Below are 13,020 nucleotides of genomic sequence, written 5' to 3'. Positions count from 1 at the left end.
AGAGACAGGGTTTCATTGTGTTGGCCAGGCTGGTCTCAAACTCCTGTCCTCAAGTGACTGTCCTGCCTCGGCCTCCCAACTTGCTGGGATTACAGGCATGAACCACTGTGCCTGGCCTGATAGAGAATTTTCTGAAGAGACAAACTATGATAAGAAGATGCATATTATCTACAACTAAGCATTATTATTTTATTTATTTAAAATACACTTTACATGATAAAACATATATGCTCATTGTAAAAGTTGTTCACTCAATAAGAAAACAAATGAAGTAAATTGGACATCTTGTTTGTTCTCTTCCCACAAATCCTGACATTTTGATATGGATTCTTCTAGACCAACTTATAACATATATACGTAAATAAGATGCTATTGAACCACATAATATATTATCAACATTGCTCCAGGCTGGGCACAGTGGTTCATGCCTATAATCTCAGCACTTTGGGAGGCAGATCGCTTGAGGTCGGGAGTTCGAGACAAGCCTGGCGAACATGGTGAAGCCCTGTCTCTACTAAAAATACAAAAATTAGCTGGGTGTGATGGCTCACTTCTGTAGTCCCAGCTACTCGAGAGGAGGAGACAGGAGAATGGCTTGAACCTGGGAGGTGGAGGTTGCAATGAGCCAGGATCACGCCGCTGCACTAGAGCCTGGGTGACAGAGCGAGACCCCGTCTCAAAACCACCACCCCCCAAGAAATTGCTCCGTTTAAACTTAACACATTGTAGACATCTGACCATAAATATAAATGCTGACCTACTCATTAATTACCCATCTTGCTTATTTAGAATGTTTAAAATAATAAAGGACATGAGGAATATAGATTGTTTCAGGGTGACATTAAGGCTCCTTTCTTTTGATAGTATTTTAAGTAACTGTTGATTCTAACTATTCAAATGACTACCTAAAATCATAGCTATTTAAATATGCCATTATAGCCGGGCACGGGGGCTCACGCCTGTAATCCCGGCACTTGGGAGGCCAAGGCGGGTGGATCACGAGGTCAAGAGATCGAGACAATCCTGGCCAACATGGTGAAACCCCATCTCTACTAAAATTACAAACATTAGCTGGATGTGGTGGCACACACCTGTAGTCCCAGCTACTCGGGAGCTTGAGGCAGGAGAATCGTTTGAACCTGGGAGGCGGAGGTTGCAGTGAGCTGAGATTGTGCCACTGCACTCCAGCCTGGTGACACAGCAAGACTCCATCTCAAAAAAAAAAATCCCTTATAATAAATTTATCCTATGGATATTATACTTTAACAAATAAGCAGCTATGGGCATAGCTATGAGTATATATATCATATTACTTAAAAAATGACAAGAGGGTAACTGTATTACAGATTACCTGACTTGGTGATAAATTATAAATACTAATTCTCGTCCTCCTTAATTTCTGAATATTTACTGAGCTGCTAACCTATATTTACACTTCTATGTTTCTCTATGCCTTTTTATTTAGTCTGGACCTCCTTGGGTGTCCGGTAGAGGAAGAAAAGGGAAATGTCCCTGCATTCTGCATACTAAATAATGTGTTTTATTTTTTACGAAATAATTTCACACTCACTCCTCCTTAATTTCCACATATTTAGCATCCCAGTATTTTTTCTGACTGTCTTAATCTTCATTCCTGAGAATCTAGTTGAGTCCAATGTCTCTCCAACTGGATACCAGTTCTAGTCTCCCTCAGCTAAAGGAATAAGGAGAAAAATGTGGTAGAGATCATAGCTAGTCAAAGTAAGAATATGATAGACAGTGTGTGTGTGTGTGTGTGTGTGTGTGTGTGTGTGTGTGTGTTTGTCTGTGTTCCAGACACTGCATTAAGCATCAAGTCTTTTTAATCTTTATTACAACCTGTAAGGTAGGATATGCTTCTCCCTATGTTATAGATGAAGATACTAAAACTTACAGAGATGAAGAAGATTGATCAGGGTCTCATAGCTGGAAACTGTTGAAATCGGGTCTGAAACCCAAGTCTGTCTGACTCTGGAGTCTGTGCTGTGGACTCCCTCATGATACACAGTGAAGCTGACCCTCTCCTTAAATAGCACATGCAAGCCAATAGAAACAGTATTGGTTGGGAGGTCAGATCATTTTCATCTTGGTCTCTGTTCTAACACTAACCAGTTGTGTGACTTTGGGAAAGTTCCTTAAATGTTTGGCCTCAATGTTACCATTTCCTCATTCGTGAGCCTAAAAGATTGATTTGTCTTTCTGTTCAATTTTATTATTTAGTTATTATACATTTCTATAAGTTGTCAGAAAGCATTCATGGACAAAAGCAGATCACATATAAAAATAAATACACATATATATTATATGAGGCTTCCTGATTCTGAAATTTATGATTGTGCGTGAGCCTCTGAACAGACCACTGAGAGCCTATTTACTTTGCAAAATTATCTGAGTTCTTTATGTAACACAGATTGAAGAATGATTTTGTGTCCAAGTGTTTATTAATAAATAGCACTACAGTGATTGTTAGAAAGGATACATCACAAAACTACCAAGAACATTTCCATACAAACTCATGCATGAAGCAACCCAAAGATACACATACACACACACACACACACACACAATGAGGGCAAATTCAAATGAATGTGTACAATGTACCATATGGAAGGTACAAACTCTAAACTTCATAAAATCAGGGTGCAAATCTAATTTACCCTTATCTCTAGCACCTCACACAGGATCCATAGGACCCACCTTGCACATAATCACACAGAAATCAGTGGAGTCATGGGACAGAGTAGTAGCACTAGCAGCGCATCTCACAGATCACCAAGGTAATATATTAAACAATGGTCCTGTGGTACAGTTAGTGGTAGAGGCAAAGAAGAGAGAGTGAGGTTATGAAATAGCAAAACTTTACGATTAGCTATTAATAAGTGCTTGGCTTTAGAGTGTTTATTTTAGAGTGACAAAAATTCTTTGCTTAGACAAATTTTAGTTAGCCTCCTGAAGCTTCTGAGCCCATCTGTGCACTTCCTTGTAAAATCCAGTTTTAGCAAAGAACATTGCATTGCTGCTGAGTCTGTTTAGCCAGAACTCCCATCCTTGATATCTGATTACCCTCAATATCCCATCAGGTTCCTCATCCCCCATCATCTCCCAGATGATGTCTGATCACCTTGGCCTGTCTTCAGCAAGGTGTAACAGAATCCTGTTAGGCAGATTTGGCTAGAACCCCCCCTTACCCCTGCTGTTTCCTCTAAGTAGTTTTCCATCTGCTGATTCCCCTACACTGCTTCTTGGCTATAAATTGCTGCTTGCTCATGGCTGTATTTGGAGTTGAGCCCAATATCTCACCACCACTGCAAGACCCCATTGCAGATGTCCCTACACTTAACACAATGGTCCTGAATAAAGTCTTCCTTACCATGCATTAACAAGTACGATTAATTAGTTTTGTCTTTAACAGGAGCCACATTTTGAACTTTCTATTTAATGTAATCATGGTACCATTGAATATATGAATAGAACTTAAGAAATACTATATTTTGTTCTGTTTAGTGGTTTCTTTAGGAAATAAGCCCAAAGCCCAAGTTAGATCCATCCTGTTGAGAACATCTGATAGGTTTCTTTGATTAATGGCCACATGATTCTACTCTGGTTCTTGAGACTTTTTGAACTTACACATCCTCATCTGAAAAGTGTGTGCATGTATGTGTGTGGTGGGGCAATGGATATGTTTGTGTGTGTGTGTGTGTGTGTGTGTGTGTGTGTGTGTAGTGGCATAATGGACTATGGTGGTATGATATTAATACAAATCTCAGAAAGTTCTTGTGGTAACTGAGATGATGTCTAGCATGGTGGTCTCATTCCTGCACTCCTCTTTAAATATTAGTCTTCTTGCTTATCCTGAATAGGACATTTCATGTTCTGTTTTCCTATTTGCATTTTGAGAAGATACTGTAAACATACATTTGGACTAGTCTTTTCTGGCTCATTGATAATTTACAATATCTACCTCTACCCTTAGCCTTTGTCTCCTTATGTGAAAGATATGTAATGTGTACATTAGGTAGGGCAAGGGGAGAAAGGTACCTAGGAGCACTTGAGTTCTAGGTCAAGGTCTGTAGGGGAAAACATGTTTTTCTGTCAATGTAATGAGTCAGTCATTTTGGGTATGCTCAATAAAGGAAGCTAATAAGTTATACAATGAACTGTGATTACTAGTTAATCCATTTAGCATATTTATTCCTTCATTTAATTCAACTCTAGGGGCTCCTCATTCTCAAGTAAAGGCTTATCTCAGCATTCTATGGCTTTCTAGTGCTCCAAACAACACGATTCCTAAATTCATCTTATCAATTTGCAATTTCTCATTGTTTGAATTTCATTAAATGATTAATTTTCCTGGGAGGAATGGAAACATCCCAAATAGCTCTCATATAGCAAACATCTTTTCTGTGCATTACATATCCAACATACTCCACGTGAATTGATAATTAATTTTTGCCTTTAGGGAAGAAAATGTATTTGTAAGACACCAAGAACCACCAAATCTGACCTTTTAAAAACACAAGGCCAGATTTTAGAAAAATAGGACTGGGCCCCAGGTTCTCAGGGCATCTGAAAGCAAGGTCCCCTCTGGGCTTAAGTTGCACGGTATCACTGGGGGTCGATCTGGTGTATGCATTCCTTCTGCTAGCCACTCACAGTACTACTGAGTTGCACGCTGCCTCTGCCTGCCCCTCACTCTCCTCTGTGCACAGCTGACTCATATATTCCTCAAAGCTCTTCTCAGTTGTGACTCATGAGGGGGTAGTTTTTACTTTATATTCTTTGTATTTTTGAGTTTTTTTTTCAGCAAGAATGCATTACTTTTATAGTCAAAATGAAAATTTTAAAAATGCAAAAAAAGTAAAACAGACCAACACAAAACCCTCCAACCCTCTGCTTGGTTGTCTCCTTCCCTGGGATGTTTCTTTCCAACCAGTTTCCAAGTCCCCTTTCCCCTTCATCCATGTTGCTCATGCTCAGCTCTTCTTCCTGTGAACTCCTCTGGACTCTCATCATTCATATTAAGCCGAGCCCTTATTCTATACAGTGCAGTCATTATACGTTCACTTATCTACTATTCTCGCTAGATTATCAGCTTTGCAAGAGCAGGATGTTTAAAATTTTCTAACATCTATCTTAGTACCTGGCACATCATAGGTGCTTAGCAAATTCCCTTGAATGAGAAATGAAAGAGAAAAGAACACGACCCTCCTATGAAGAGCAAGGGAGATTATAGTACAATCGAAAAGCCATTCCTACTCGTTTCTGTCCCCTCTGGCTCTTGGTAGCACTCATACAACACACCCATCCTAGGAACTCTCAGCCTGGCTTCCTGTAGTGCCTCCTTGGCATTGCCCTGTAGGACTATTCTTAGGTGGGACCGGTGAGCCCATCTTCATTTCCTCTCCTTTACCTGAGTGCAGTACTGCTTTTCAAGCCTCTGGCTCTCCTTTTGTTTCTGGCAGGTCAGCGACACCACAGACACAATGGTGCTGTTGTAGTTTTCTTGGGAAGATGTCCAGGACATCAAGGCAGTGGTTGAGCTTAAAACGTGGACACTCACATGCTGGGGCTTCTCAGTCAGTTCTTCGATCCACTCTCCTGAAGGACCTGCACATTTCAAATTGGAACACAGGGGAGGCTGCACACTGCACTGATTGAGATAAAAGATCCTGGTTTAAAAATCATGTTGTTTACTTTTTGCCTTTACAAAGAGATTCAGTGTAAGATTCGTGGTCAGACTGGCAACTCTTCAGGTCCTCTGCCCATCTGCAATCCTCTACTCCTTGACCTCACCTTGATTTAAACAGCAGCCTCAGCAATAACAGCAGAAATGGAAGCGCCACTTCAATGTGAGAGTTTCCTGGTAAATTCTTCACCAGAGAAAATTTGCTTCTTTTAAACAAAGAGTGATCACGGCAGTGTGGCATTTCATCAGGGTTTATAATTCCTTTGCTACTAGGAACTTTGGTCTCTAGAAATAATTACTTTGAGATTCAAATCAGCCTCGACTTACTATCCTGTGAAAACATTTGAATTTGGCAGCAGTGAGAACAAAAAGGCAGGCTGTGACTATAGTGGAGAAGAAACACTCAACAGGCTGGCTGCATTAAAAAAGCTGGCTAAAACTGGGTGATCATTTGAGGGACACAACAGGGTCCTTACCATAAAATATCTCCAGGGAGATGCCCAGCCTTAGCTTTGTTCTCTTATGTGCCTAAATTGGTTCTTAACACAGTGCCGGACACCTATTAAGGACTTAAGACATGTTAAGGTGATTATTAGCTACAGAAATTCCCTGCTGAAATTCAAATGTGAAACTTCCATTTATTTGCTTAGGATGCCTTTCTCAGCTCCTTAATTTAATGCTGTATTCCTAGGCTGAAACTGGGGAGAGGAAAAGAAGCAAGTGGCTCTACTGGGAAGGACAGATTAAGATTTGGTATAAATGGTGCAGGGGAATGATGACAAGCAATGGTATTAATTACAGTAAAGAGATATAGAACTCATTACATATTTATATATTTGTTCCTGGCAGGTCAGTGACAATGCAGACACGGGCTGCTACTTTAGTTCTCTTGGGAAGACGTCCAGGACATCACAGTGGTGGTTGAGCTTAAAACATGGGTACTCACATATAACTCCTTTCCAACATATAAACTGCTTTAAGTTTATAGGTGTTACATATTTTATTCTTTTAATTAATTAATTTTGAGATGGAGTCTCACTCTGTTGCCCAGGCTGGAGTGCAGTGGAGCAATCTCAACTCACTGCAACCTCTGCCTCCTGAGTTCAAGTGATTCTCCTGCCTTAGCCTCCCAAGTAGCTGGGATTACAGGTGCCCACAACCACGTTGGAGTAATATTTGTATTTTTAGTACAGAGAGGGTTTCACCACATTGGTCAGACCAGTCTTGAACTCCTGACCTCAGGTGATCCACCCGCCTCAGTCTCCCAAAGTTCTGGGGTTACAGATGTGAGCCACTGTGCCCAGCCCCTTTAACTTTTACAACAAGCCAATGAGATACGTACTGCTATTAAATCTCACTTTTCAGATGAGAAAACTGAGGCAGAGATAGGATAAGTAGAGCTAGGATTCACACACAGGAAGTCTCATTCCAAAATCCATGCTCTCAACCCTGCATGAGACTTCCTGAGCACTATGAAAGAGTGAAAATTTGGAGATGGAATAATTTCACCAAAACTCAGTTTGGTCCTTATTAGTGGTGCAACTTTGGACAAGTGAGTTAACTTCTCTGAATCTGAGTCATTGCAACTGTTACATGGATAAACCATGGAATTTTAGTATTAACAGAACTTTAGAGACCCACTGCCTTATTTTGCTGATATGGTTTGGCTCTGTATCCCCACCCAAATCTCATCTCGAATTGTAATCCCCACTTCTGGAGGGACAGACCTGATGAGAAGTAATTGGATCATGCAGGTGGTTTCCCCCATGCTGTTCTCAAGATAATGAGGGAGTTCTCATGAGATCTGATGGTTTAAAAGTGGCAGTTTCTCCTGCTCTCTCTCTCTGTCCCGCCACCCTGTGAAGAAGGCGCTTGCTTCCCCTTCACCTTCAGCCATGTTTGTAAGTTTCCTGAGGCATCCCTGGCCATGCAGAACTGTGAGTCAATGAAACTTCTTTCCTTTATAAATTACTCAATCTCAAGTAGTTCTTCATAGCAGTGTGAAAATGGACTACTGCATTTGCTGATGAGGAAACAGTCCCATCACAGATATAAATGAGCTGCCTGAATTCACAGAGCTAGTAAGTGCTTGTAACCCAACCCAGACCTCCTGTCTCCTGAGTCAGTGCTTTGTGACAATATGATTATTTACCTCATAAGGTTGCTGTTAGGATCAAATGAGGTAATATGTGTTAGAGAACTATATAAACATGAAGTGTTACTACTGTTCTGAAGACTACTGGTGTAATGGGGACACAGAAGGCAAAGATGGAGAAAGCAAGACAAATTCAATTATTTAATAGTTTTACCTTATGACTGACTTGATAATCAACCCAAGGAAATGGGTCATTGAAGTCTACATGAAAATGGATTTTGTTATCAAATATTCTCAAGTTCTAATCTTAATTTTGATACTTGGGAAAGTCACTGAAATGTCTGCAATTCAGTTTTTTTTAATGTGAAAAATGGGGATAATAAAAATGTTTCCTTCATAAGGCTATTGGTCAGGAAAAATGGGCTGCAAATATACTTTAGCTGGTCTGTGACTACATTATGATGAACCAAAGCAAGCCACCCGAATTTGTTGCTTACTTACCCCATTAGGTATAAGTATTTATATCTGTGGTATCCATTTTTTAAACCACAGAAGTATACACAGTACGTCTGAATAGCTCATTACCACAGAACAGAATATCCTAAGCACTTAAAAAGTCATTCTTTTAGCAACAGAGAGAAAACACAACTTCTGGGAGCCCGTATTTTTCCAGATAAATATTAAGATGCATCTTTTTAAAGTGATCACAGTTTTGAGCAATTCCAACATATTCTCAATGGCACTGGTCACTTTGGATACTCTTAGAGCAGAGTGCATAAAAGACACAAGTGGTGTCATAAATATTTCTTGAATGTACAAGAGAATGAATAAATACTCAAACAGTATAGCTCCAGCCTACGATTTTATAATTTGACATGAGAAGCAAGATGTACATAAAATAAATCTAGAAAAATACCACAGACTAGTAAGTTCTATGTTTTGTGCTGTGTACCATGAGACAGAATAGGAATTCAGAGAAGAGAAAAGTGAGAAAGACCAGAATTGTTGCGGGAGTTTTCATGGAGGCTGTTCATACTTGCAATGAATCTGTAACTGGTGAAGAAAGAGTCTAGTCAGTGAGGCATTTTTAATCTTATGGGAAGAACAAAATACTCAACTTTGTTCTGTTTCTTATGTAATCACATGTCCAAGGTCTCTCACACTTGAAGGACACACAAGGCAACTGGGAATACCTTTTCTATGCATCTGATAAATCTTTCAGGCCTTTCTTTTGCCAGAGGTGACATTTTTGTTTTTCTTTTAAGTAAAAATATTATATGGGACATTTTCAACATTTTTAAGCTGCTACATAAACTGAGCCCCTCTTCTGCTCTCATCCATCCTTCAATGAAAGGTGACATTTTTCCTTTCCAGATGGCAGTAGGATATGTGGTAGTTATCCTTTTCTGAGGGTAATTTTTATTCTTTGCCTTCTGGTTTTTCTTTCTGCTGATCAGAGGCACATATAACTCCTGATAGGGTAGGTTACTGATTTTTGACCTCTATACTTCCAGTAAACTTAATCAGTTTAGCTAAACATATTAAAGAGGCAGGCACTGTTTGTGCAGCTGTCAGGGCCTAGCTTTTGCTGTGCTGTTACCCTTATGGCTGCCCTAGGACTTGACACTGGGGCTTTCAGGATGCTCCAGCTACGACTTTTTCCACCAAATTTTATGGAGACTATCTGGGTGTAGTCACACTTGAATCTTTGTCTTTCTTTTGAGACCCACAGGCTTAATACTCTAATGAGATTTTTCACAGTTCTATTATATCATTTCATTATGGCTTCAAACAAATGTCACATTTTCCAAACTGTATGTCCACATCCTTGGAGAGTTTGTTATGGCTAATGTGGAAGGTCAGTTTAATAAATGTTCAATTATCACAATAGTAAAAAAATCCTCAAGTTAAACCCATGGATAGGATTGCTACTATTGCACATGCATATATTTCCTCTTCTATCCAAAACTTGTGAATCTCAGCCTTTGCTGACCTTGGAGACTTCTCAGCATCCCTAAGGTTTGTGATAATTGACATCTGAGCATCATTAATCTCACCAGTTCCATTGTTCTACCTCCCCAGTAAGTGTCAAATGATCTCTTTGTTACTTACTGATATAAAAGCTGAGTGATTTTGCTGACTGACTTTTTCGAGTTTCACAAGATCCTGAGGAGCTAAAGGTTGTCACAGATAATTTATATTTCCCGGGTTCCTTCAGTTCTGCAACAAATTCATGTGCTTCTTCATCCACTGTCAAATATTCAGTAAAGTTCTCTAAATCATATATAAAAAAGAGAAGATATATGAATTGACACCTGGAAAGGCCCTGGGTATAGACAAGTCAATTAATGTAAAAAAATAGGCATTTTAGATGTTCCCTACTTTTGTCAAGTTCAATTACGCCTCTAAACTAAAGGTACTATTAAAGCATAATGAATAAGAGTTCAATATTTTTACAATCCTCCACATAACAAAACTAAAATATGGCGTTTAACTCAATAAAACTAGGAATGGTATACACAGTATATCTTTATGTACTCCTACCTAACAAAATTATGTATACAAAATAGAAGCAGATAGGAAAAGATAACACTTGTTTCATTGACTTTCTCATCAAGATGTAAGGGCTAAAAAATAACCAGCATCAAATATCTTGTAAGTTCTTCGTGGCAGCATTAACCATCCAGAAATGCTTTAACATATATTTAAAATATATCTCAACCATTTTGTATCTAACTTTGTAAGATATAGGTTCTGATGTATCACAGAACTTAAGGTAAAATAAGAAATAATAATAATAGTAATATTTTTCCTTCATCCATTTGCTTTCAGAACTTCTTAAAGAAGGAAGTATTTCACATTGTGTCACAGTCAACCCATCTTCTGCAGCTTATTACTTCATTTGAAGTCATTATCAGCAGTTGGTGACTACAACAGTCTTCAAAAGAAGACGCTGTAGTCAGATAAAAACATAATAGAACTTTCATGAGAAGAAGCAGTTAAATATTTTTGTAATTACAAGATTCTATTTGCCTTGGGAACATATTTAGGAACGAAGAAATAAAATATATTAGGGAAACAAAAAAATACAGGCAATTCCAGGAAAAATGATTTTTGACTCAAATAATTAAGAATTTTCATTTCATGTCATATTTGGGTATGGTGGAGTGCTTTATCATCTTTTGTAGAAGGATCCACAGATTTTGTATCTCATTTTATTAAGTAAAATAGGAGTATACAGTATGCCAGTATATGAGACTACATGGGCCTTAAAGCCTTATTCTAAAAATAAGGCTATCATTGTAACTTCAAATTTTTATAATTATAACCTCTGCGACCCAAACTACTAGACTGGAAAATGGAAAATGAAGTATATTGCTGTAAAAACTAAACAAACATTAAATAATCATAAAAATCTACCAAACAACTATTGAGATGGGAATCATGACCCAGACTTGTTGAAAGTCATGGCTCTACTTTCCTAAGTTACTGGGCTAAAATAAAAAGAATGAATCTCAGATGCCATAGTAGCTACATGGAAATGTCAGTTGCTGGGCATTTTCCGTTTTACTATCAGCTTCTCTTTGGTAAACTGTGGTTCTGGTTCCAGAGGGGCACACCCTAAAGGGAGCAAGAGAGGCTGGTTAGCAGGACACAAGCCTCGTATTCTTGAGGAAGTAGTAATGTTTTCATAAGTATTACTTTGACGCCATGTTTCTGAAATTTGCATATGAGAAAATGGAAAATTTCTCTAGGATATGCTGTAATTTTCTAGGATAGTTAGATCTTTAATTCAAAATATTTCCAGAGATGATATTTTCCTCGTTGTTCTGAGGCATGTGAAATGTTGAGCAGTAAAATGTATGCAGTTGGCAGTACTTACAACTTGTGAATCACTTAAACCTTCTGATTCTTATCCAGTCTATTCATTTGGGTTTTCTGCTCTCAGTCTGCATTGGATACCCAATTAAATTCTTCCCTTCCTTTACCATTATTCTTTGGATATTAACTGTCTATGATCAGTCTTTCTAAACGCATATTTTAAAACATTTCCATTTCCCTTCCTTTGTATCAGTTCTATTTCCTCTGATTTTCTACTGCTTTACCTTCTCGTTCAATATGGATATGGAACCCATCAAAAGCAGTGGGTGGTTTGGGTGGTAACCAGGTCAATATCATTTGCACAGGGAAAAAGGAGAAAGAGTTTGCTGTTGACTTCTCTGTCTCACTGAGCGTACTGTTATTTTCGTATTCCATGGGAAGTACACTGACAAATTCATCTTCACTTTCAGGAGTTGCAGATGCACTGTCCCACCAATAGGGCTGAGATGTAGTTTCATAGTCACTGCTATTAAAATCAGGCCAACCGGAAGAATTGTTGCCAGAGGGAATTTCAGGGGTTTCTTCTGTAAAATGGAAGAGTTTTTCTTTTCCTGTTGCATCTTGTGATCTCATGAAGGATTCCTCTGGGAAATTGCCACTCTGTTCTTCCCAGTTGTTTTTGTTCAAGTTTATGATACGAACAGAAATATTTTGAGGTGGATAAGGGGCTGTAAGAGAGAGAATTTTCATTTTCAAGTAATTTTTAGTTCAATTATAGTGAATACTTAATCTCTTAATGAGTCAGGTACACACGCAGATTTTTAAAAATGGAATTTAATTTTATTTCTAATACGTAGACAAATTCGCATTAAGATAAACTGTGTCTTTTTCCATATACATACTTCTAAAATTTTGTGGATGATGTGTACCTATTAATATATCACTAGTCACACTTCAGATATATTAACTTGCAATATTATGCTTGTTGAAGTAGTAATTTAACCACTTCTAAAAGCAGGGTATGTAAATATTTTTCAGTTTATCATAATCTCACTTACAAAAAATGAATCTCTGTTCCTGGATTTTTATTACAAAAAGAAAAAACAAGTATAGTGTATTTACAGCTATCAAGATGACAATACTTCATGTGACACAGTTGTACCTAGAAGAGTTGCATACATGTGTCGCCCTTAGAGATGTTAAGACACATGTTAAAAATATGACTTCACTCCCCACCTCTCTAAAATGAGACATATGAGCACAAAATGAGTTTATAAATTATGGAAGCACACTTTACTTACAGGGGGAAAATTATGAAGACACACTGCATAGTCTTTGCCTGCAACAATTTCTACTTGTCCTTCATCAGCATTTCGATTATCACCACTTTCATGAACTT

The 13,020-nt window shown here is 38.3% G+C and overlaps 1 protein-coding gene across 2 annotated transcripts in view; it reads right to left on the bottom strand.

Annotated features, from left to right (window-relative positions):
• The window catches only part of PTPRO (protein tyrosine phosphatase receptor type O), a 276,527-nt gene that overhangs the window by 87,428 nt on the left and 176,079 nt on the right, over window positions 1-13,020 (bottom strand). For both annotated transcript variants that reach the window (XM_017528611.2, XM_017528620.2), the window contains exons 5-7: window positions 11,906-12,349; window positions 9,912-10,073; window positions 5,429-5,625 (exon numbers count right to left, since the gene is read on the bottom strand). In XM_017528611.2, coding sequence (XP_017384100.1) covers window positions 5,429-5,625; window positions 9,912-10,073; window positions 11,906-12,349 — 803 coding nt within the window. The remainder of the gene's footprint in view (window positions 1-5,428; window positions 5,626-9,911; window positions 10,074-11,905; window positions 12,350-13,020) is intronic.

This window comes from Cebus imitator, unplaced genomic scaffold (assembly GCF_001604975.1).
Source record: "Cebus imitator isolate Cc_AM_T3 unplaced genomic scaffold, Cebus_imitator-1.0 Scaffold2, whole genome shotgun sequence".
Lineage (NCBI taxonomy): Eukaryota > Metazoa > Chordata > Mammalia > Primates > Cebidae > Cebus > Cebus imitator.
Note: the sequence above shows the minus strand (reverse complement) of the source record. Positions and strands in the feature narration are given on the sequence as shown.